The sequence below is a fragment of the Beauveria bassiana genome (genome assembly GCF_000280675.1).
Source record: "Beauveria bassiana ARSEF 2860 unplaced genomic scaffold BBA_S00026, whole genome shotgun sequence".
NCBI classification, from domain to species: Eukaryota; Fungi; Ascomycota; class Sordariomycetes; order Hypocreales; family Cordycipitaceae; genus Beauveria; species Beauveria bassiana.
Window position 1 is genome coordinate 83,829 of NW_007930861.1, and position 25,059 is coordinate 108,887.

A 25,059-nucleotide genomic window follows, 5' to 3' on the forward strand; every position below is an offset into this window, starting at 1 on the left:
TAGCATCCGGCAGAGTGGCGGACGGCGGATGGGATATGAATGGCGTGCGCCGCAGCCGCTTGACCGATGGCTTGGATGCCCAGGAGCCTGGTCGCAGATGATGTAATAAATTGCTGCATTTGAACCAATAAAGATGTTGGTAAAGAGGGCACGGGGTGCAGTGCAGCAACGAAAAGCGGGCGAGAGTCTTCTGCGGTGCTGAGCCGAATAACTTGATCTCCCTGCCAAGACAGTTCCTCGAGTGAAAAATCAGGAACCGGAAGGAGAAGAAGATTCCCCGAGAAATTGAAGCTTCTGAGACGAAAAGCAGGAAAAAGAAAGCAAACCAATAAAACTGGTTCCAGGCACATAATACAGAGAGTATGGAGTACATGGGACAAGTCGGTCAATAATGGAAAGGAGACGCATTGTCGTTACTCGTGAGAGACTGGTGTGTCGTTGAGAGATCAGCGGGTGATGTCTACTCCACAGTGGATGGCAGCTGGGGCCCACGTGCGGCAAGACGAAGATATGGTTTGGCGCAACTGGTCATGCATACGTATATGTCCATAGACCAGACAATATGCTGGTAAGCACTGTAAAGGAGAATTCACGGGAAAATATATTCTTCATGTCAAAGGACCTGCGCTAGCTCTGGAAAGATCATTCATCAAGGAGAACGGGCCAGCATATCTTGGAGAACAACTGCCTTTGCTTGCAACAACTTCTGACAGGAAACTTTTTTTTTTTTTCTTTTTTGCATCTTCAATATCCCTGGTACTCTTCACTTTCACACACACAGTGTGCGAAACTTGTTTTAGGTGCTTGAGTTGCTCGTTGCTGTCTGCCCGTCTGGAAAGAGCCAACAACAGCGCGGATAGACACCCACGTTGAGCAAGCCAGCCGTTTGATAGCGCCGACCAAAGAACTCGCCGACGACACCGGCCCGCCGCGCAACAAATGGGCATTACTACTCGACAAATCTTCACTTGTTTTCTCCTCTGACTCTTTTTACAATTGCGATCCTTTGGTGAAAGAGATTCCGGGGCCTTGAAGGAAGGAAATACAACGCAACGAAAGCAGGCAAGGACAGACCGTGCTCCTCAGTACAATACCCGTTCTTCGCGACCCTCTCCACAACACGAGCCGCAGACCGCTACAACAGACAAAGCAGCATTTACAGCCGAGTCAGCCATCAATACCCACGACGAGGAATCATTCTCCAAACAAGGAAGAGAACAAGCGATACCTTTTCAGAGAGTCTCCAGATTTCTTGCGGCATTTTATATCCTCAGCTGTAGCAAAAGGCTGGCTGATTGTTCATCTGCCGTCATTGCGCAAGCCCATTGTCCTGCAGCTCCTTTACAGCCCCCGGACGAATCAAGTGAATTTACGCGAGGATTGTCTTGACTTTTAGAGACATTCCCGGTCAAAGGTCTCTGCATCGAAGCAAGAGAGAATATCACAAGAAAACAAGAAAACAAGAAAAACGGAAATCAGGGGACACGCAGCGACACATTTCTTTGCCCGTTTGTCAGTCACGACGCTACTGCGATAAGTTCTTGGTCGATGCAACAATCTTCGATAGATACGACATCATAAACGGCCATTTCGGACATATGCCTCTGACGACGACTCGTCACGTTTCGGAGCTTGCAACCAATCGCGGCGTCTAAAAAGAAAAAGGAAGGAAGCCCTTGGTCGTGGCTCTACTGCGACTATACATCACCCGGCAAGCATCAACTTAACTTGGTGAGTCTCTTTTCTTGTCTGATCTACCCTTCTCTTGCATGAATATGCGCAAATCTCATTTTCCATTCGTTCCCTCGACATAAGCCCCGCCTACACAGCAGTGATGTTTCCACGTGCGCGGCCACACGCCTACAGAGGGTGACGTGCTGCGGTCGAGGGCGATTCCACGTTAGGTGGCGTGGCTGGCAATGGCCACGCATACCATACACGCACACACACATAGGTACACACACACGGAACATTCTGTTCCTTGGCACTGTACAGCAGTCGTCCGCGCCTGCCGTGTCACGTCGTGTCTATACCAACCCCGCGGCATTACTCGAGGCGGCGACAAGGCAACACATCTGCGGCCACGCATCAAAAAACGTCTCTCAAATCTCACACCCGGCTGGACTAGCGTGATGCGACGCCGGCACTAGATGGCGAGCGCTCATGTGCGTCCGGCGACTGATGAAAATCGAAAACAACGACTGGCGTCATGGGTCATATTCGGGAGACGAGCGTCGTCGCTCAACGACAGCCACGGTGATATCAGAGAGACGACGTGGAGTCTTGATACATTAGACTCTATTCGCCCTCGGCCGAGAGCCGGCTCCTCTTTTTTTAATCGCCTTAACTCTCGCGCGAGATTCGTCGAGATAGGGTCGGGCTGGCCGTTCCGGTTCATTGTCGCCCACCGCAAGCAGCGATGGCGTTGCACCATAATTTAGTCAACGGTTCTCCAGTGGTTCTTTAGTGGTTATTCAGCAGCTCTCCAGCAGTTCTTCAGCAGTTCTTCCGGGGACTTTGAGCCTCTTTTGAGCGACTCTTACAGTGGCTTGGAGATCTGCAGCCTGCTGTAATGCGCTGAAACCATACCCGGAGCCGCCACCGACAGGCCGCCACAACCCCTACAAGCTCTGCATTCCCCGTCGTCAGCCCAACAACAAGGCCCCTGACGAAAGACTGGGCAAAGAACCACCCCCCTCTCCGTGCCTTGGCCACCTCCTAGCAAAAATCCTGCTTCTCTTCCTCTTCCTCCCGCCACTTCAATCTACCTCTTCAATTCTTTCCCCGTCTATTTGTTCTTGGCGTCGCATTTGTTTAATTTTGCTTCTACCCATCTGTTTTCCCAAATCAAGATCATCCGCTAATCTCGCATCTTTCTTTTCTTCTGCGTCTTTTTCTTCAGACGCAATCAGCTTGTCCCGCTTCCTCCGCCCTGGTTCGTCGCCCCCCGCCTCGCACCAGAGACTCGCAGGGCAACCACGCACGTTGGGCCCCTCTCCCCTCTCTCGTTCACCGAGAAGGAAAAAAAAAAAAAATCACACACCCTCCCAGCGCTCGCATGACGATGAAATGGCAGCAGTAATTGGCGACTTCGTAACCGATCTCTCACGATTCCATAATATGATTACAAGCTCGTCGTCGCTGCAACGCAAGTCGCCCCGCTCCCACGAACCTCCTCACTACCAACAGTCGCCCAGCCGCGCGCGACAGCGGTCGACGTCTTATTCTACCAACAACGCTGCCGCCCTGCCGCACCACTCGCCCTCGTCGCGCCCCTCGCCCCCGTCCTCGTCGTTCCGCAGAGACTCGGCTGCCTCGCATCGCGCCCCTAAGGCACACGCGTCTCCCGCCTCTGCGGCCCGCAGCAGCCAATTTCTTCCTTCCTCTCGCGCTGGCCCTGCCACCTTTCCTTCCCCTCCGCCGTCCTCGTCCCCCGCCGCTGTCGTTCCGCCGCCACCTCCGGTAGATGATGCAAATTTTGCGTCTATGGATGCCATCAAGAGAGATGACGTCTCTGCGACTCACTTCCATCCTTCCGCGCCAGTTCCCGACTCCCGACAGCAGCAGCCCTCACCGCCCTCGGACGAATATCGCATCCATGCCACCTCTGCCGCAACCTCATCGGCTGGCCCTCTGGCGCCGCCCGTCGATGCTCCTACTGCGCAGACCATCGTCCACATCCGTGATCTCACTCATATTACTACTCTTGTCCAAGAGGGCATTCTCGGTGCTGCTGCCAACGGCGGCCCCGCGGCCGGCCAGACCCAGTACGAGATTAGTGCAATGCCGATAAACGACGTCATCGACATGGTCGCCGCTTTACTTACCAAAATCACCACGACCAACGACCTGCAGCACGATGCCATGCAGCGCAACGTTGCCCACCAGCAACAGGCCAACCAGAACCACGACTCCTCGGGCTCCCACATGACCCCCCTCAGCCACTCTGTCCTTGCCTTCCATGGCAAAAATGTCCCTGCCATTTCCATTCTCAGCTACCTTGGTAGGATACATAAGTACTGTCCAACCACTTATGAAGTGTTTTTGAGCTTGCTCGTGTACTTTGACCGCATGACGGAGCGTGTCAACGATAGAGTCGTCAAGACGGAGCGTGCCCGTCAACGGGCCGCCTCCCAGTCGCAAACATATCCTGCCCACTCGCGCTCTGCCTCGCGGCAGGTCGACACCACAATGCGTGATAGCACCACGTCTACCGCCGACAACTCGGACGAGACCGACTCTGATCTGGCCGATGACGATGATGACGACGACGACGACCCGGACGATGCCATGGTTAATTCACCAACGGCGCGAGACGACGGAAGCAAGCCGTTTGCGCCAGAGGAGCGTCATGCTGCGAGCCCGGCCACGTACTTTGTTGTCGACAGCTTCAATATTCACCGGCTCATCATTTCGGGCGTCACTTGCGCGAGCAAATTCTTTTCGGACGTCTTTTACACCAATTCGAGATATGCCAAGGTATGACAAGCACCCGCACCAGACTTTGATCGATTATGTCACTAACGTTTCAGGTTGGTGGCCTGCCGCTTGCCGAACTGAACCATCTGGAGCTTCAATTCCTGATTCTCAACGACTTTCGACTGGCTATTCCCGTTGAGGAGCTCGAGGGCTACGCCACGATGCTGGTCGAATTCTATGCTCGCGAAGTCGTGGCCAAGGGAGTTGGCATCAAATAGATGGACCCCTGACCCACCTCTGCATACAATGCAGATACCACCACCATGTTAATAATTGTTTATGGAAACGGAAACTCGGGAACGGGAAGCTCACCTTAGAAATTCACGGCTTGGGCCACAAAATTACGCCATGGCAACAAACATGGCTTGCGCAACCAACTGAATATACTGTTACAGGAGGACGGATCGCGCAGATTCATTGCGTCGGCGTTGGGGTCTCATTTTTCTCTTCTTTATCTTGCCGCTACATGTTCCCTTTGGAGGATTTTGGTTGCTGCGATGTCTTGATTCAGTGTGCTTGTTTTGGGCGACCAAGGTATATAGAGCTGATGCATTACGATTATTCCAACTCTTCGAGCGATGCATGTGTAAGACGTACAAAAGTGCATGCCTTCTTCAAACAAAGATTCGGCCCTCTGCTGGCATAAGTCTACTCATGCGTTGTCGAAGGAGCGTGAAGAGTATTTTGTACGGGCCAGGAGAATAGAAGCAGTTTTTGGGTGTGCATGGCGTCAAGACGGCGAGTGATGGTTGTTTTACGCACGTGGAATTTTACCTCATTAGCAATAATGGTTCTCGTATTGACAAGCCTGCCTCTACATATTGAGTTCACAAATCACGCCTCTAATCATAATAGAGCTTTCTTTTCGTAATAAGTGCCGAGACCGAGGCATTACTTGACCCCGTCCAGCTTTGTAGTCAGAGTTGGCGTGGTTCTTGTTTCACGTTTCAAAAAGGCAGACAAAGTGCCCGAGGGGGACGGACCATTGTTGAATGAGAGAATGTGACAATTACTTTCTAAACTTACTACGCCGTTTGGAAAAGCGCTCCTCTTCCTCAATGTCAGCATCAAAAGGGCTTTCTGACCTGCTCCGCTTCCTCCCCGTTGACTTGACCGCGTGGGTCGGACTCGAGTTACTCTTTGTGTAGTCACTGCGTTTGCCATTTGCATTTGCTACCGGTTCGCCGCATTTTTGCTTCTTTGTCGCTGCTGCTTCGGGGACGGATGCTGGGCTTGTCGGCTGCTGCCGTGACTGTGATTCATCGTCTCCGGAACAGCAACCTGCCCCCGCGGTTGAGTCTGACCGCGGCGATGCTGTGCTTGGCGGTGATGGCGGGGCTGCTCTATTCGTCATGGATTGATTGCAGATGCTTGATGGCTCCTGCTTTGATGTTGATGCTGGTCGCGCTAATGGTTGAGCTGATTCGGCAACCGACCTAGCCGTATCTCGTTTGGCATGCTCATGGGCACCGACAGTACCGGCATTCAATGCTGGTTTGGCGTGTGGGTTCTTTTCTGCGGCGGCATCTGTAGAATATGCAGGCGGTGGTCCTTCTAGCTGAGCGATGGAATCGAAGCAATAATTTCTCATTAAAGGCGCTTCATATGGACCAAACTCGTCCCAATCGGAATCGGGTTCGGTATCGATAGCGTTGTCGCTTGTATCCTCGTCCTCGCCGTCCTTGGTCAAGGAGATATGCTGAGTTTGAGAAGGAAAAATCAGGGACGGATCTTTCAGAGCCCTGTCAATATATGCCTCTTCCTCTTCCGCCATGTCCTTTTTGGAGCGGTCAGGTTCGGCCCAGCCGTAAAGCAGACAAGTGCACAGCTGTAGCAGGCTTGCCAGAGCCTTCTCGTTTAGGATTTCGGCTGTTGCTCGCTGTAGATTGTACGAGTCGCCATCGCGGCCCTTTTTGCAAACCTTCCTAGCAAGCTCGAGCTGCTTCCTGAGATCGTTGTAATATTCGGCCTCGAACCCTCTCTCTAGCTCCTCAGGCGTGCTAGCTTCCTCGGCGACTTTGAGAGCAACCTTGTACCAATCTTGCCTGCTCCGCAACGGAATCTCGACGTGGTTATACTTTTTCCAGTACTCAACTCGAAGCTTCTTGGGGTTCCTACAGCCTTTAGGAGCCCTTTGACGCCACTCGTGATTCACGTCAAAGGGCAAGCCTGACGGCGGCTCGGAGAGGAATGTCATGGTCGTTTGTCGCGCACGGTCTGGTCTTTCGATGAGGTTTTTGCTGAGGTTTACTCAAGAAAGGTACGAGATGATCGAGCGGCTATTTTGCATTGGATCGAGGGAAAGAAGGACCAAGTGACGCGTGCAAATAAGGTAGGAACTCTGCGGTCCGGGGCTAGGTGGGCGGAGACAGTGACACGACCTGTGGTGTACCTAGCATAAGGTTCGTTCCCCCGCTGACTAAATTCGTACAAGGCGGGTAAACTACATGCATCAACTACCTCCTACCTAGGTAGCGCATGCACGAGCACACGGTTCATTCTCGCCGTCCTCGACAAATTCGTAAATGAGCGCAATGTAGTCCTTATCCGGTGGCATGTGTCTTTGGATCCGGCCGACTTGTCAACGACGGCGCCCTCAACTCCTTGGGCACGGTGCACTGGTGGTCGAAGCCTGAAAATATGGTTGACCAAAGAACAAGAAACAATGGATGTTGATGGCCGGGCGGCCGCGCAACCTTTTTGTGCAATTGCTACCAATCGTTAGGGGGGTGTGATGATGATGTATTCTCTAAGCTAGCTGGCGGTCGAGCCTAATCAACAGTCAATGACCGACTACTGCTGATTGACCGGCTGTTACTTTAACTGTCTGTTGATTTAATAAGGCAGCTGCTGATTGAGCGACTGCTGGCTGCCTGACTGTTGAGTGACTAGTTGATTGATTGCTGATTGACTGGCTGCTAATTGACTGAATCTTGACTAAGTGGCTCTTCATTGACTGGCTCTTCAATGAATGGCTCTTCATTGACTGGCTCTTCATTGACTGGCTGTTGGTAAAGACTGACTACCGGAGTATGGCCTGTAGTATCTGCAAAGGACCTCCAGCGCATTGGCTATCAAGTCACTTGTTATCAGGTAATAGCAAGCGCTTTTGCACTTCCTCGGCTGAGATGCGTTTGCTCCGATCCTCATGCAGCATCTTTTCCACCAAAGACTCGATACTATCTTCATTCAGGTCCAGTGTCGCTTTTGCCTGCGCCACCCTTTCTAGCCAATTGTTCATTATAGAGCGGTGTTCGCTGCCTTCGTTGTGAACATCTTCTAGGTCAAAGTAATCCGCCCGCACAGGCTGCTTTAGCTTCCTGAGCACAATTAGCAGCGTGACCCCCGCTGCCCATACGTCCCCGAGATGGCCTCTCAGGCGCCCACCAGCATATTCCGGCGGCATGTAGGGAGGCGTACCCCCAATATCTTCGTCCGCGTCCATGGATGCCATCCCAAAGTCAAGCAAGACAGTACCACGTGCGGGAGAGTACGCAATGTTCAGAGGTTCTATGTCGTTATGTGTTATTCCCTCCCTTTTCAAATAGGCAAGCGCTGCTGTGATATCGCGCAGCATCACAAGGCTGTGCTGTGCCAAGCTGTATTGCGTCGATTCCCATGACTTGATGAAATGGGAGAGAGACGGCGGAAGATGTTCCAGAAAAATAGTCAACAGCCGGCCATCAGATCCTTTCAGTTCCATAATGTTTTTCTGACGATCTGTGAGCGCGAGGAGTCGGTCACGAGTGATAAACTGAACTTACGTGTCGTAGCTTCCTTAATATAGTTGTCTCTCGCGTCCAAGTTCTGGCGCGGTTTGGAAGGCTTAGTGGATGCTCAACCCGAGTGACTTTTGCGACAACTCGGCCGGGGATTCTGGTGTGTTGGCATGCAAAGACATTCGTGGCCGCTGTTTGACCAACACCATGGAGGTAAGAAAGCTGGTAATCAGCAGGGCTGCGACCAGTCAATCTCTCAACAGATACATTTCCGCGCAGGTGCGGGCTTGACTTGATAATGACCACCTCTCCATCTCGTAGATGTGGTGGCACGTCACTCACTGCCTCTATCTGCTCAACACGCGTGTCATGGTTCTTCAGTGTGACAGGTCCACTCACGGGAGCGACCGTCACTCGTTCTAACACTGGTAGGCTATAGACCGTTCGAGCATGGCCTGAGCTGCGGGATGCACCTTCGGCCTTTTGTGCAACACGTTGTTTTCTGGCTGCTCAACATAAGCACGCTTTCCGTGGTCAGTCGTACGAGTAGTACGGACGACGCAGAAACGGCGTGGGAGGATCAGCACATCAGCTAATGGGCATGAATTTTTGCCAGTATTTCCAGAGATGATGGCCGATATCCTCCACAAACCGGGCTGTAGAACCGTGTTGGAGCCTTTTCCCAGCCGATGACGCTGTGTTCTATCGTGTTTGGAGGCATAATATATGGTATCGGAGAGATTGTGCAATACACAATCGTCTGATGACGGATGGTAAAAGATGCGGCCCTCCAAAACCTTTAGATCTCCTCTCGAGGAGGAGTCAGCTTCCGAATGATAAGGAACTCGAAAATGAAAATCGACATCTTCTGTGCGCTGCAGCGCGGCGACTATGCTGCGACCGCAGATATCGTGAAGTCTGACAGAAGTAGAGAACTGTGACGTTGTGCCGAGGGAAACAGGACAAACAAAGATGAGTCGAGCTGCTGGCAATTGAACTTCAGAAGCATGCCTCACGGCTTCAGCGACGCGATGACGCTCATAACCTGCCACGACGAGGGCATTGGTGAAATCGGGAGCGTTCTTTTCGAAAGCTGATGTGATCTTGGCTTGTTGTCTGGCAATGATAGAACTGGATACCTTTGCTGTGGTTTCTGCGCTGGAATCTCCTTGCTGTACTTTTCCGTCTACATCTTGGCGCGTCCGGGCACGATATACGCGTCGCCGTTCGTTGTCCGACAGTGGATTGGTCGGTTCAAGGTCAGTGGCATCAGCCGCCTCATCGCGAAGATGACGGCTTGCGAAGGTTTCCATTTCCAGTGTCTTTAGCAAACAGCAAGTTGGATTTTGTCAGGAGAGAACATGGAAGAAGGAGAGTTCGTCGTTTCGTCGTGAGGGACATGAAGCCTATCTAAAGAAGGCAACATGTTGTCAAACCGTGACCCTGGGTCTCCCAAGGTGGCCGCTACCGACATATCGACTTGGCTGCGTCCACATCGGAAGGTGATATCACTGGTGCAAGATCTCTCATTAGGGAGTACCCGAAACCGCTGTAGCCGCCGACGCTATTTTAGTATGTACGACGCGTTTCAAGATATGTACAACCCCAATTTGTTGAGCTATACGCTCAAAAAATGGACGCGCCACATCTTTGTAGCGCCTATACCCCCTTATATCACAACACAATTTCGAATTATGTACAACGCCTACAACTGATTAGTCTTGGCGCGGTAAAGGCTCTCAGTGCTCTATACAAACTTGCGAGTATAGTGCTCGGGGGTTTCTGGCCGGGAGGCAGGGTCTCTAATGAGCTCGTAACGGCTCGTAACGGCCATGGTGGCGGCGGAGAATTTTGGTGTTTTGATGGTGAAGGATTGAGGTGAGCATGAGGTGAGAGATGCGGCAAGACTCTGGTCAAGTCCAGGGCCTTCAGAGCCCAGGCCCAAGTGGGGCCAACAGCGGCAGAAAAGTGAAGCTGGGCTAGCAAGAAAACCAGCTGCAGCTATTAAACAATCAGTTAAAAGCACTCAGAAAGCAAGACACCGCTATCATAGTAAAGAACTAGTTCAAATATGGCATGCGTTTTCAACTCTTAGAACAAGCCTGAACGAAAGTTTTGTTGAACCCGAGTATCACTAGCAACTACACCAGATAAACATCCATTGGCAGACTCTAACAGTTACTCTAACATAACTACCACATGGCTAGTAATAATACAACAAAATACAAACCCTGGCCGTCGCCAATAATTACCACCATATCAAAATTGCGATAATACATCTAGCATAAAGTATGCACCCAAAATGATCTATTGCAACCCACCGGTACCAGCACCATCATACTTCATCAGGCCATATTGTCCACTCCGTCCTAGCCTCACCCCAGGATGGAAGCTCGACCTCGCTCTCGGGGATCTTGACGCTAGCGCTGGTAATTTCGATATGAAGCCCTTCGACACGGCTCAATTCAATCACACTGTCGTTGTGACTGCGCACCCTGACCTCCAATGCGCGCTTGAGAAAAGGCGTGACTGAGCATGAATCCAAGTCCGCCAGCGCCCCAGTCGCGACAAGTTTCATCAGTGCCGACGTTAGCGGTAGGGTGCCAGAGATTTTAGACTGTGATCCAGTTGACCGGTTCATGGCGAAAATGGATACAGTGCCGATTTGATTTGGCGACAGTGCCCAATCTGCCGAATCATCCGCGGGTGCGCCCACAAAGAAGTGAACCTCAAACACCCCTTCCAAGGCCTCAACATTGACTTGCACATTGGCAATCCACTCTGTATAACCACCCGCCTTCACAATCTTGTCGACAGGAGGGTCCTCGGCTGTGAGTTTGATGTTTGGCCTTCCCTTGGAAGCCTTTGTACTCCAAGGCCCCCCTGTTCTCTGCAATGCAGCTACTCGGAGTTGTGAATCTTTTGCGGCGATTCCTGCTGGACTCGAAGCGCCATACCATATGTTAATTTTGCGCACAAGAGATTGTTGCAGGGCAGCTCTATCTCCAATGTGCGGATGTGTATCAGCGTAGGTATATCCAAACACCTCGGCCGTTCGCGATGTATCAGAGGTCCAAAAGGTGTCGGGGGTATCGTAAAATGGAACCAGTGGGCTGGTAGAATCTTGCACAGTTCCTTTAGGAGCCGTGTAGCTAGTTTCGCCGTTTGCCATAGGCTGAATCCAAGCATTGGGATTCAGCACTTGCCAAATTGACACAAGGCGGTCTACCATTGTGTGATGCAAGAAGAAGAGGGGATCAAATGACGACAGCGGAACATATGTCATGTGGCCCTTCAGACCTCCATATAAATGAATGACGTCGTGGATGGACTCGAGGGAATCGAGGTTCGACGCCTTCTGAGACGCAGCCCACGCCTTGTTGCTAAAGGCGTTGTACTCGTGATAGTTTGAGTATATAATGTAGAGACGCTGCTGTAGTTCGGGAAGCTTCGACAACAGCGCGGCGCTGACCTGGAAATTTTCAGAAGGCGGCGCAGTCTCACTGGCAGTTGTGTTCGGAGCTCGCTTGGTCTCGTTCCAATGTTTGAGCTAAACAGTTAGAGAGCAATAAGCAGAGCGCATAACAAATCATTGACTTACCGGGTTCCAAATAAAGGCCTCTTCGTCCAAAGGATGGAACATGTAGGAATAAAGCGGGTTGCGGATATGCTGTGGCCCGTTTGGTCCATACTGTAGAATCACTGGGCTCCAGAAGCAGTCTGGAAAGTGTGTCTCGCCAGGAGGAGCAGGTATGCTCCAATCCCAGTACGGAATTCGGAATCGTGAGGCAGCTTGCTGGTATAGATTTCGCTCCGTCGGGTTGACAAACAGACTGGCAATGGCATTTGCCAGTTTAAACATTTGTTGCTGATAGTGTCAGCCTTGCCCAAATCACATGGAAGCGTTCATACCTCATAGAGTGCTAAGTAGGGCCGGTGCCACGTCGGAAATAAGACAGAGCTGTGAGTGCAGTATCCTGACAGACTTGCTCCAGGCGCAGGCTGAACGCCGTTCCACGGCTGAAAGGGAACGCCGTGTATACCTGCAAATGTCAGTGGGAGAAATCTACACGATTGAGCCATCTTACCTGCAACTTGATACCACGAAAGTGACTGGTCCTGGCTCACGGACTGAAACATGCTCAGCGCCAGTACGTACAGATCCCACATGTACCCGTCCTTTCTCATATCGCGGAGCTCAAGCCTAATTGGCATGCTTCCATTAGAAGCCAAAGGTAGCCTTCCGACGATAATCTTGGCTGAAGGGTCTTGTCTGCGAACGAGTTGGTCTATGTCTATGCCGTAGTCATATGACTGCGCTGCGGTGGCTACCACACCAATGAGCGCGAGCAGCACTACCCAAGGCATGTTTATCATAGTCACCGATATTCTCGACCAAGAGGAACTGTGAAGAAAAGTAAGAAAGTATAGTCTGATGCCGATCCGTGGGCGTTGTGTGAGTCGAGGAGACAGTCTTGATAATGCGAATATGAATTAGGTTGTTCCAAACGCAGCATATAATGAACAAGGTCTTCCGCTGTGTCGTTTGCGGAATGGAGAAAAACCGACTTCCTTTTGTATTCCAAGTCGCAATCGAGGGAAGAGCAAAACAGTCGGCAGAGATCGGTGGCGGGCGTTTGTATCTCGTGATAACCAGAAAATGATGGAATTGTGTATCCCCGAGCCAGCGCCGTATTTGAATTGAGAAATGACAAGAACAAGAAAGATGAAGGGCAAGAAAACGCGAGCCAAGAATGAAGAGTCTCCTGTTTGCTTCGCAGGAGTTGCAAGTCGCGCCGTCGGGCAGCCGATCAAAACGCGCGACGAGCAAGAAGTGCCCGTGTTTGGTGCTTGCCAGCTGTCAGCGGAACTCGGACTTTTTCTTCTTTTGCAATGCCGCTCGCGCTGCGCCGCGTCGCGGTTATGCGGTGCACTGGAATCAAGCGTATATGACCGAAATTGAGGTAGGGATGCGAATCCTTCACCATCATGGCTCGTTGGTTCGCCTTGCCCGTGGTGCCTCGGAGAACGCGATGACCCAGCCACTCGCATGCACTCGCTTGTATACAGCCCGGCTTGTGCAACGGTCTGCAAAACGCGATCCGTCAACTTTCTTCTCGCCTCACCATCACATGCCCGAGTCGAAAAACAAGTTTACGTGATTTCGCGATAATTGAGCCGCTAACTTATGCTAAGAAATGCGCCCCCAGAGGTATACAAACGTCCCCGTGACTTGTGCCTCATCTGCTCTACATACAAATAACGGGACGAAACAATAAAACGACCAAACGTGATATGTACTTTTCCTTGTCTTATGCCTTACGCCTTGATCGCCGTCAGCGGCAGCGGCTTTAGTGCGCCCTTTCGTGGCTCATCGTCCTGGTTGATTCTGTATTTGAGCTTGACGCCCATGGCGGCCAGCTCGACGTCGAGGTACTTGAGGGCACCCGGCACAACGACCTGTGTGGTTTGGTCGCCACCGACCCACGAACGGCCTTGGCCGTCCTCCCATATCTCGCCCTGAATCTCCGTCAGATCGATGCCGTCGTCGTCGAGCCTGACGGCGCAGTGGCGGCAGCGCACCACGCTCGGGGCCTTTTTCCTCGACGGCGCGAACTGCGACACTGTCGGCTGCACCGACAAGAAGGAGCCGCAGCGGCGGCAGATCCACGACTTTGTGTAATCGGAGCAGTTGAGCAGGCGATCTTGCAGCAAGAATGCCGTGCCGTGCGCCAGCAGCGCATCACGTTCCATTTCGCCTACACGGATACCGCCACCACGCTTACGACCCTTGATGGGCTGGCCGGTCGTCGGCACAATGGGACCCGTCGTACGCACTTGGAACTTGTCGTTGACCATGTGACGCAGACGCTGGTAGTAGACGACACCAATGTAGATATCCGCAGCGAGCTCCTCGCCCGTAATGCCCGAGTACATGGGTTCGTTGCCGTGATAGTTGTAGCCCGCCTTCATCAGCTGGTGGCCAAAGTAGTCGCCCGCCGTATGCTGCTCACTAAACTTGAAGGGCGTCGAGTCTTGTGCAAGGCCGTGCAGAGCACCAGCCTTGCCTGCCAGAGACTCGACAAACATGCCAATGGTCATTCGAGACGGGAAGGCGTGGGGGTTGATGATGACATCAGGCTGCATGCCAGATTCAGAAAACGGCATGTCAATAGCTGGCCACTTTTGCGAGCAGACACCCTTTTGGCCGTGACGAGACGAGAATTTATCGCCAATAAGAGGCGCACGAGGAATGCGGAACTTGATTGAGATGGTCTGGAGAAGCTCGGAGCCGGAGTCGGCACCAATCAATCGAACTTCCTCGACGAAACCAGTCTCGCCGTCCTTGTACTTCTCGTAATGAGTGATGCCATCCAGATTGACGAGGTCACCACGGTAGTCGGGCGTCACCGTGTGCCAGGCGCAGATAACATCGCCCTCCTGAACCAGACGGCCGACGTGCGGCAAGCCATCATCATCCAGCATCCCCTGGTACGACGCGCTGACGTAGCTGTGAGGGGCGAAACCGAAAGCTTTGGTGACACTCTTACTTGCCCTTGTTCTTGAGTCATCCTTGAGCGAGATCTTCTTTGTCTTGTATACAGTTCCATGTCCAAATCCTCTCTCGTGTGCCGACTTGTTTATAATCATGGCGTCGTCCATGTCGTAGCCGGTGTACGAAATAACGGCGACGATAACGTTGGTTCCGTTGGGAAAGTTGTCAAAGCCATAGGCATTGTGCAGAGGAGCACGGACAATGGGCGTCTGGCCGGTCTGCAGGCGGTACGACTTGTTGTCTGTACGGTGTACCAGGGCTGTACCAGGGGTACCCATGGTTTGCTTACCCATCTGGCACTGATACATGTTACGCGGAGACTGGTTAAAGTCGGAGAAGGGAGTCATGTTTGCCAATATGGAGAGAATGTTTGTGGGATCAAACTCGACGTGGGTCGATAGACCAGATTCGATTTCCTCGGGTACGACAGCAATAGACATGTACGGCTGCTCGTAGGGACCGACCATGTCCTCTTTTTGTAGAGGCAAGTACTTGACAGGGCGGATCATGCGAGAGGGTGTTGAGGTCATGTAGATACCAGGGTACGAACCACCAGTGGATGGGGGAACGTATCCAATTTCGAGGTGCAGAGGCACACCACGGTTCCCCTCGACCTTCCAGTGGCGGAGACAATCAGCCATGCGCAGAGACTCCTTGGGCTTGCACCAGCCAAGGACCTTGCCGTCAAGCATAATGACGACGCTCTCCGCTGTGGAGGCAGTAGAAGTATCGACAGCACCAAGCTCGGCGACAAGGCCAGGGACCTTGGAAACATCAATGTGATCTGTCATGATTTTGCACTTGTGCGCCAAATGATTGAGAAGACCACAAGGTGCACCATCGGGAGTGTGGACAGGACACATGAAGCCCCACGATTCAGGAAGAAGCTTTCGGACTGTCGTGGTCTTGAGCTGTGCAAAAAAGGCGCCACGATGCACCATGCGGAAATGGGCAATGAAACGAAGAAAATTAAGCTTTTCGGCAACGACGGTGAAACCGGCGACCTGCTGAAGGTCCAAACCAGAAGGACTAACCAGGTTACCCGTGGAAAGGAAGTACTCGATCGAGGTACCCAAATTTTCGTTGGCCTTGCGGAAGATGGCTGTGGGAAACTCCTTGCGGAATTCTTCAGAGTGAAACGTAACGCTGGGGTGTCGGCGAAAGTATTCTCGTAGTGACAGACGAACACCGACCCCAAGGAACTCATCCAGTCTCTCCTTGAGAATTTGACCATACAAGAACCCGCCAAGAAGAATTTCCTGGTTTTGAATCGCATCGGGGTTATCGACCGCGCATTCGCCGGCGACGAGGGCATAGAGCTTGCGGACCATGAAGAGTAGCATTTTGAACTTATCATCATCCTGCTTCTCAGTAACTTTGACGTTGCCAAGGTGTACCAGGGCGATTCTGCGCAGAAACTCGGTGCCAACATCGTAGTCGGACATGGTTTCTGGAACGCCGAGAACAACTCGGAATTTTTGACCGAGGTAGGCTCGCGTCTCTGACTTGCTGTAGAGGCCATAAGACTTGTATGTGCGCAGAAGCAGCTCGACACGGTCGGTCAAGAAAGTATTTCCGGTCGCCTTGCTACCCATGGGGCCGATGAGGCCTTCGAAGATTTCGCGATCGTTGGTCTCGACGAGAGCCTTCATAATCATGATGACGGGCACGAGGTATTCGTTCTTTCGCCATGAGAAACGAAACGTAACATTACCGTCGTTAAGGTAGTGCAATACGTTGGTTTGTGAGGTTTCGTCGGGGCGGACGGAGCGAATAATGATACCGTATGGCGAGTAGCCAGGGCCACGATTCTGGAAACTGGGTCGATTGATGGCCATGGGGAAGTTGCGCTTGTTGAGCTGGAGCATGCGAATAATCTTTTCAATGCCGTTGACAACGAAATACCCACCCAGCTCTTCAGATTCTTCTTTGCGTTGGACGAGTAGTGCCGGCGAATTGTTTTCGAGGTGACAGCGGTTCGACTACGGCGTGTTAGTGGCTCGTGTGGTATTAGGTTGGCTCCTGTCATCTTACCTTGAGCATAATGGGAATCTGACCGAGGTCACGAACAAATTCATGAGAGTCTCCGCCATTAATGTTATATTCAAAAGTAGCCGAGAGACGTCCTCGGTATGTGACATGTCGTTCTCTGCACTCGGCAGGGAAGATTTCACGGTTCTTGGCCATCTTGTTGGAGGGTGGAACTTGAGGTCGGTGCAGCATCACGTTTCTTATGCGAACGTTGAGCTTATTCTTGCCCTCGGGTCCCTTGCGCTCGTCGCCGTCGAAAAAAGTTTTGGTGCCAATATCGGCCATGGCGTGGTCGAGCAGGCTGGGCTTGCCATCGTCTCGAAATAAACAGTTGAAGGACTCGATGTGAGGATCGACTGCCAATTGGAGAGCAGGATATGCGGTGTGATCTTTGGGGGGGTTTCGAAATAGGTTTTCTCTTCTTAGGAGATTATATTCGTGGTCCCAATCGGTCCGCGTCGCCGAAGGAGCCATTGTGAAGGTTTGGCGGCAGACCGCTGAGATGTGTACAGCCGCGCCAGTTGATAAAAGGTGCTATCCTACGCAAAACTGCGCGAGTCTGGAAAACTGCGCTGCTGCAATCGTAACACGCTCAGCAGCCCAAGGAATGTACAGAACGCTGACGTCGAGCAATTGTGAATCGAGAAAAAAAAGCTGCGTTTGCGCTGCACTTTCAGACCAGCCTTGCATCGAGTCGAGCTTTGTTGCGACTGCGAGCGAAAAAAAAAAAGCTGCGATAAGATCAAGTCACATGAGATAAAGAATGTGGTTATCGATACGGGGACACCCACCATCTCAGAAGTGGGGGTGTAGTTGGAGAAGAATCAAGCAAAGAGGGGCAGCCGAGCTGCAGAGCTGCGGCAACAGTTCGCCTTTACTTGTGTTATTAACAAGGGACAAGGGGCAACCAGCCAGCCCGTGAGCAGCTAACTAGTTGCAACAGAAAGCCTCCGCAGGTTACACACGGCAGTCATCAGTTCTGCTTATTTCGGTGAAGGTCTCGTCTCTCATAGGTGAGAGGAGCCGATGCCTTGCAGGCCAGCCCCTCCCACCTTGTCTAGCCATTGGCCGGCGTGCCGGCGTGGCCGATACTCAGCACAAGCAAAAAGTCAAGACGGAAACACATCATGAGCCCCTGGTGATGAGAAGTGCGACTATTGTGATGACTATCGGGCTTTGGACAATCCAAAGGCTAGTGGTTTTCACGATGTTGTTCAAATCTACTTGGTTGAGGCACACAGTGGTTCGCAGCCAATGGTGCTAGGCTGCGTGACGCTATACACATTGCTGGTGTAGATGAGCCATTTGGCTGGTGGGTAAGCGGCTGAGGTCCATTGAACAGCAGCTTGCGAGGCCCATTCCTGAGGCCATATCTGTGATGATGCGAACCCCTACGTACCAGTAAACAGCACGTAGGGAAGGTGGAGGGTGATGGTGCGAGCAAGGATCTCAAGCCACACTGGGCGTGGGCGAGGCAGGAGGGGCACTTGGGACAGCGGCCTGCATCTGTGGCCTGCAGCATGAGACCTGGTTGTGTTTATCCATTTTTACCAGAACCAGTACACATGGTCTGCAGTAGCAGATGACCATGGGAAATAAACAAGTGGACAGATGTGATTCGGGAGAGGGGAAGCTCGTATCTCGGCCAAGTGCCACGTCGTCCCCAGCATTAGTTATACATCACTGGATGATGTTGCATGTATGACTAGTGGACTGGCTCATCGTGATTGCAGCTCATTAGGCAGACACAGTGACTGCACAATGATAGCCAAAGGCAGAGCCTTTTTGCTTGGTCGCCTTTTCCAGCCGTGGCTTTCTGCATGCTGCACAAATGCCTGCACTCTGTAGCTGCACGCTGCACGATGCAAGCCTCGCCGTTCTCCGGCGCGAAGCAGCGGCCTTGACATGAGGGCATTGTAATAGGCCAGGGTGCTATTGTGGGCATAACGGCTGCATGCTGGGACCGGTAAATACGGTAAATACTGTCAAAAGTAGAGTGCTTTGTGGTGCGGTACTGTCTTGGATATCCTTGTCCAAGACTGGCTGAGAGAGATGGACCAGTGACTAGGGCCAAGCGAACCGTCTGCACTGCGGAGCAAGTCAGTTGCCGCCTAAGGGTTCATGCCGTGAGCCCTTGGTGGTCCTTTGTTTTGATGTGCCATCCTCAATATGATAGGCGGAAGGAGACGATAGCATTGAGTCGGTGAGTCGGGTTACTCACCGTGCGTAGGAGTAGAGCTGCGAGCAGCCGCGGGTTCGGATTCGATCAAAGTCAAGGTACTCGAAACGATAGCAAGTCGAACAGTGTATGGCACGTCACACGCACATGTATCCAACGCAGCGGAAACGGTGCGGGACGGTGGATGGCATGGTGCACAACGCGGGCAGTGGTATATGGAGGCCGTGGGAGAGGGCCTCCCAAGCAGCCGCCACTCCTCGTTAGCCACAGAAACATGCACCTCTTGCAGCTTCTCCAGCACTTGTGCAGTGTCAGCGACTCAAGAAGCATCTTGGCGGCGGGAACTAGATTCGGAAAAAGGAAACAAAGAGGTCATAAAGAAAGGTGAACAGGACTCGGCTCAGCTATGGGATGTGGCGAACTGCGGAAGATTCCAAGACGGGCGAAATTGCGCCTGGCAATGCTGAGGATCGGCCGGATGGCCTGGACTAATGGGTGGGAACGAAGCGAATGAGAGGAGATAACTGTTGAGAGGACGGGGTTGAAGGTCTGGTGACGCTGGCTTGTGGTATGACGTCTCGTCGGCGCGGGCGCGGTGATGTTGGTGCCTGTTACCAGTGTGTGTGCCTAGCTTGGTAGTTTGGTGGTGGTTTGGTGGTGGCTTGATGGTGGTATGATGGTGGTTTGGTGGTGTTTGGTGGTGTTTGGTGGTGTAGTAGCAAAGATGTGTAGCAGCGTGGACATGCTGAGCTGGCCTGGGTATCTAGCCCGAAATTGAGAGATGTCGCTAGAGGTAGATGAGTATTTATCTCGCATTTTCTTGGCTTGGGGTTCCCTCTCTTGAGCGCGTGCAGTTGCAATACGGCAAAGAGTGAGTGTCTGCCTGCAGTGGGCGTGCGTGCTTCTTGGGGGTTCTTGCTTGCCTTTTGCCTGCCACCTGCCACCTGCCTGCCTGCACGGTTCAGCGGCTAGGTAGTTAACGTGCATCAAAGAGGGCAGATCTCAACTTTAGCCAACCACAGCAGACGTGGGTTTTCTGGCTGGGAAACACAAGATGGATATGATGATTATCAAAACAAAAACAAAACAATACGTAAAATTCTTTTTGGCGAAAGACTGAGCAAGACTTGCACTCGACTCCTCTGGGCGCCCAACTACTCGTCAGGTAGCTGTAGCTCTCCATTGGCTGAAGCATCTTAGCCCTGTCGGGTGCATTGTTCTAGGTAGGCAGTCATGGCAAGCTTCATCTGCTTGTCTGCCATCTGCCAACCGGCTTGCAGGACATTTACCTACCTACTTACCACCCACTACCTTGATACTTTAGCAACAACATCTCTTGACTATTCACTGCAGGTATCCATCTACTCACCCATCGCCCACCTACTAAGTACCGGCCACGGCGGATTTACTCCCGGCCGGGAGGCCCCATCGCCACTACAGCCACTGACACCACTGCTAGAGCCACTTGGTGCAACCACAGTTGCGCTAAGTAAACCGCCGCTATCAGTCATTACCACTCACCAGGCACCTAGGTAAACAGTGTCGTAGTACTTCGACTTCAAATCCGGTCCTTTGACCTCTACATATTTTCCTTCTAGGTACTTCTCTGCACTTTGTTGCGGCGCCGCATCACAGCCCTGCCAACTTCTTCGGTACCTCACACAAGGGTACCGGGGCGGCCGCAGCTAGCAGTTAGCGGGCCTTGACAGCGCCAAACGAGCTGCCTCCTGCGGCAGGTGGGGTTATAAACGATACAACCACCAGCTGTACCTTTTCAGTGTCTTGGCTCTCAACCTTCCTTCGCCTACCTACCTACCAGCCAAGTACCCTTTGCTGCCACTCTCGCTTCTTGCTTTCCTTCACGGCTGCAAACACCTTTCTCTTCCACCTCATCAAGCTCTAACAGCTCATCGCCCTTTTGCTTTCTACCTCTTTCGTTCCCTACCCGTGGCTCTCTATTCGATCACATTCCTGGTTTCAGACTTGAAGCCAAAGATCCTTTTCCTTGTCCTCTTGGCCAACATAATTACACCACCCCGGATTCATCCAACCCACAAACAGCCATTCAAAAACGACGCATTCAGTGCACAACTTTGCTTTCTTCGATCGAACCAAGCTACGCAGCTTGTTACAACGCCTTCCAATTGTCATAGACTCTGCCCACGGCACGCGTACCCCGAAGAGCCCTGCGCCTCACTGCGAGCCATCGTGGGCACCTTGCCATCGCGCGCAGAGCTGTGTGCTCTGTCGATTCAAGCTAGACCTATACCTTTTCGAACCCAGCCGAGTACCATACTTTCATATCCCGTCGATCACGAGCTTGGGGACTCTGCCGTCCCGGCCCAACCGCCAGTATGACCGGGTTATTCAGAAAGGTGTACGACTGGCTGATGCGCACATTTTGGTAAGCTCGCGCTCGATACTGTCCGCCACATCCTGTCCATGGTGGGCTTTCAGCTATTCCGAGCCTGGCCTCGCCCACGAGACATGCCGCCTTCCTCGACCGTCGCCCATCCCTTGGCGCAAACTGACTCAACTACACAAATTGCCGGCTGACGCATATCATTTAGGGCTCAGGAAATGGAAGTCACCGTGGTGGGCTTGCAAAACGCTGGCAAAACATCGCTTCTTCGTGTCCTATCCGTATGTACTAAACACCAGTCTTGTTGATGGCCCGAACTAACAAGCTGTGCCTTGCAGGGAGGAGAGTTCACTGTCGAGTATGTACAACCACCTCGTTGGTCATGATGATGCCGTGACACTCGTGCATGTCTTGGCCTTGGGATTGCGTGGTCTCATGGCCTCGTTGCTTTCCGCTGAAATTTCTCATCTGCCGTTGTCTCGATTTTGTGGCTGATTCTTGCGTAGTTCGATACCGACAGTCGGCTTTAACCTGAAAAAGGTGCAGCATGGGCACGTGCTATTAAAGTGCTGGGATCTCGGTGGCCAGCCGCGATTCCGTTCGATGTGGGAGAGGTATTGCCGTGGCGTCAACGCCATTGTCTTCATCGTCGACATTGCCGACTTGCCGCAGATCCCCGCCGCAAAGGAAGAACTGCACTCGTTGATGAGCTGCCATTCTCTTGGCGGAACTCCCCTGCTCGTGCTCGGTAACAAGTCGGATCTTCCAAATAAAATGTCGGTTGACGATTTGATTGACTCCCTCGACCTCAAGGCGATACAAGGACGCGAGGTGTGCTGCTATGGCATTAGTGCCAAAGAAGAGACAAACCTAGACGCCGTGGTTCAGTTTCTCGTCAAATGGGCAGGGCGGTAGACTATGCCGGATCACCGTTGTAGTCGGCGCCCGTTGGCGAAACTTGACTGGCGGGCGTTTCTCGTCTGCTTTTCCGTTTTTGAATAATTGCGGCGAAAGCCTGGATCTTGTGATTTCTTTTCATGTTTAGAAAGCAGAGCGACACAAAGGCAAAGCAGAACCGAGGGCGACATCGGTGTGCGCTATTTCATGTTATCTGGGACGTCTTTGGGCATTTTGCAAGGTAGCATCTTCTTTCGGTTTTTTGTTTATATTGCAAGTCTTTTATGGCGTAGCAAGCGATTGGGCCATATGATGAAAGACGAGACACGAATAATGACGAGCCACAAGACGACTTTTAGCAGACGTCGGTACAAATCTTTGCAAAGTGAAGAGGGATAAAGCCGCAGGCGAGTCGGGGAGGGTAAAGCCAAGGGCGAGGCATCGAACGTCAACTCGGTCGTGGAGAGGCCGACATGGTGCGCGACGTCGGTTGTGGTTGACTGCAGCACGGTACGAAAGGAGAGGTAGGAAACAGTGATGTGAGAGAAAAAGGGACAAGCTAGGATTTTATATTCGCGGGACGCAGCCACGCGCATGCCCTTGCCGCGGGGCCGTAAGAGACAGCTGGTGGTGCATCATGCCAACTCATCTCTGCAGTTTGGCCTGGTTGCATACGTGGGGCCGAAAAAGCCAGCGCAGCAAGCTTGCGCTACCAAAGCACGTTGATGCGCTTTAATCTGCGTATGTGGGCGTATCAGGGCATTTTGATTGAGCCAAAGGGAAATGTAAAGTTGAGAGCATTCTTGCCATTATTTTGAGTGGCGTATCGCGCTGTCTACTGGCGCCGCTCTACAGGTGCACGCATTCCAGCGCGCGCTGGGTAGGAAGCTGAGGTGCGACACCATCTTGCATCGTGTCTTACGAGGGGCTGTGGGCAAGCACGTCCAGACAGCGCCACAACTCGAGATCAAAAAAATCAGAAAAAGGCAGCCTCTATTGGATCAGTGTCTTTGGCTGTGAAAATATGAAGTGAGCTAATTTGTGAAATTTGTTATATGAAATGTGTGTTGCTCCCTCTTCAGAATTCGCTGCCCAACACCGTCGGGGGATCCCCTCATTGGGGGCCAAATTATTGGCCTGTACAGTAACGGAAGTTGTTTTGGACGGAAGCGGCTCACAATAGAGATCTATAGGCTACCTGCATACAAGGAGATTTTCAGACGACGGATTCCGAGTCCCGAGAGACTTGCTTGGCAGCTCCAGCGCCGGCCTAGCTACCCGTGACGGACCAGCGTACCCCCCGTTCATCAGCGGTCGCGGCTGTGCTGTCAAAGAGCTCGCGCTAGACGTGACTCGCGCACTCAAAGTGCAACAATGGCCTTTGCGGAGGGCGGGCGCTCGACGTGCGTACCACACCACGGAACGCTGAGTGAGTCGACGGGCGGCGCTGAAAGAAGATGTGCTTGGAGAGGACCCATGATTTGCCCGCAGAGGATCATCTACCAGAACATCAGTGACGACTTTGATACCCAGGTTAAAACAACCCTAGAAAAAGCGACGGGCGGCTTAGTCTCGAGAGAAAGGTGTAACCTCGCATGGATAAGGCATGCCGGCGTACAAGATCATGGCCCACGAACCAAAAGAACGAGCGTGCCGGCCACCACCCCCGCCCACCCATGGCGGCGGCGGCGCTCATTTTTTTGACTGTGTGTTTCGGCTGGGAAGGGTTTTATCAGCACAACTTTGAGGAAGGGGGTTGTAATGCCGAGGTGAAGGGGAACAAAAAAAAAGATAAAGGCAGCAGAACTTTTTTGCCAAACTTTGGGGGAATACTGCTTTCAAGAGGTATAGTCGAGCCATCGTGTAGCTCGTGCGGGGGTTAAATGTTGTTGGGAATGACGAGTCTACTCGAGTATGAACATGAATATAACCAGCTACATGAACAAGATTTCTGTGCCTGTGCATAGTCATGGGCAGTTGAGATGAAACGCTGGCGCTTACACGACGAGGTGTAAAAGTGGCAGTGCGAAACAACCAGTCTCGCCAGCTTACCGAGATGCGGCGGCAAACTATCAAAGATGATGCTCACATCTTTTTGCTATATCTGGTTAGCGAGTTCTAGTTCGTGGCCTAGCCGGCCGAAAGTGTGTTGTCGTTGTGCCGGCCTGGGGCTTGCCACGGGGTACAATTTACATGGCCGGCCCGTGGGTGAAATAAAAAAAAGAAAAAGAAAAGGGAGAAAGAAAGAAAGAGATCCGCTGGCAGGGTCAAAGGGCGGCGAGAAGCCTGGACTCATCATGTTGAACATGAGCCGGACCATTCCAAGGATTCTACGAGTGTTCTGCAAGCAAGATGGGAAACGTGCGAGCATGTTTGTTGGTATGGTGCAAAGGGAAGTGAAAGCTCTATTGATGGCGTTGCAATAAAACAGCACCCTTTTTCCTTCATTTCAAATAAGACGCTCGCACGCACAAAAGATGTCAGAGGAGAATGAGTCGGGGAATCTATTTGCAAATTTGCCTTGATGAATACGAATTTCCTTGTTTGGTCCTGGTGGCTCGGGGGAAGCGGAGCGGCCCTCGGCGAGACAAACGCAGGAAGCGGGCCGCATACATAAACAGACGGCAAAGGAAACCATGCCGTGAGGAGATGTCGTTTCCATCTAGGACGCAATCTTTACTTTTGAAAAAGATGGACTTTTCTTATTTTTTTTTTATTTTTTTTCCTATTTGATCAGGAACCTCGGCCAACTATCTGGCGGGCACAAGACCCGAGCGACGGCCCCTTCGGGTTCCGTGATAAACCCCTCCCCGTCTTCTCCACCAAGGCACTCCCC

General features: G+C 52.2%; 6 protein-coding genes across 6 annotated transcripts; 2 read left to right on the forward strand and 4 right to left on the reverse strand.

The window, feature by feature from the left end:
- Window positions 1-3,120: 3,120 nt before the first annotated feature.
- BBA_07582 (cyclin-like protein) lies at window positions 3,121-4,697 on the forward strand (the record flags this gene model as incomplete). The annotated part of the gene is made up of 2 exons (XM_008602679.1): window positions 3,121-4,479; window positions 4,533-4,697. 2 exons carry the CDS (start codon window positions 3,121-3,123, stop codon window positions 4,695-4,697), a joined length of 1,524 nt encoding a protein of 507 aa, XP_008600901.1.
- A 791-nt stretch (window positions 4,698-5,488) lies between these two features.
- On the reverse strand, window positions 5,489-6,676 carry BBA_07583 (uncharacterized protein; the record flags this gene model as incomplete). The annotated part of the gene is made up of 1 exon (XM_008602680.1): window positions 5,489-6,676. The coding sequence occupies one exon, from the start codon at window positions 6,674-6,676 to the stop codon at window positions 5,489-5,491; it is 1,188 nt and encodes a 395-aa protein (XP_008600902.1).
- Window positions 6,677-7,558: 882 nt separating this feature from the next.
- BBA_07584 (MAP kinase kinase skh1/pek1) lies at window positions 7,559-7,924 on the reverse strand (the record flags this gene model as incomplete). The annotated part of the gene is made up of 1 exon (XM_008602681.1): window positions 7,559-7,924. The coding sequence occupies one exon, from the start codon at window positions 7,922-7,924 to the stop codon at window positions 7,559-7,561; it is 366 nt and encodes a 121-aa protein (XP_008600903.1).
- A 2,609-nt stretch (window positions 7,925-10,533) lies between these two features.
- On the reverse strand, window positions 10,534-12,566 carry BBA_07585 (tyrosinase precursor; the record flags this gene model as incomplete). Its single annotated transcript, XM_008602682.1, has 4 exons — window positions 10,534-11,748; window positions 11,800-12,066; window positions 12,111-12,241; window positions 12,287-12,566. 4 exons carry the CDS (start codon window positions 12,564-12,566, stop codon window positions 10,534-10,536), a joined length of 1,893 nt encoding a protein of 630 aa, XP_008600904.1.
- A 951-nt stretch (window positions 12,567-13,517) lies between these two features.
- On the reverse strand, window positions 13,518-17,259 carry BBA_07586 (RNA polymerase Rpb2; the record flags this gene model as incomplete). The annotated part of the gene is made up of 2 exons (XM_008602683.1): window positions 13,518-16,736; window positions 16,789-17,259. 2 exons carry the CDS (start codon window positions 17,257-17,259, stop codon window positions 13,518-13,520), a joined length of 3,690 nt encoding a protein of 1,229 aa, XP_008600905.1.
- Window positions 17,260-21,318: 4,059 nt separating this feature from the next.
- Window positions 21,319-22,241, forward strand: BBA_07587 (ADP-ribosylation factor 1; the record flags this gene model as incomplete). The annotated part of the gene is made up of 4 exons (XM_008602684.1): window positions 21,319-21,368; window positions 21,535-21,607; window positions 21,665-21,684; window positions 21,833-22,241. The coding sequence occupies 4 exons, from the start codon at window positions 21,319-21,321 to the stop codon at window positions 22,239-22,241; spliced, it is 552 nt and encodes a 183-aa protein (XP_008600906.1).
- Window positions 22,242-25,059: the final 2,818 nt, after the last annotated feature.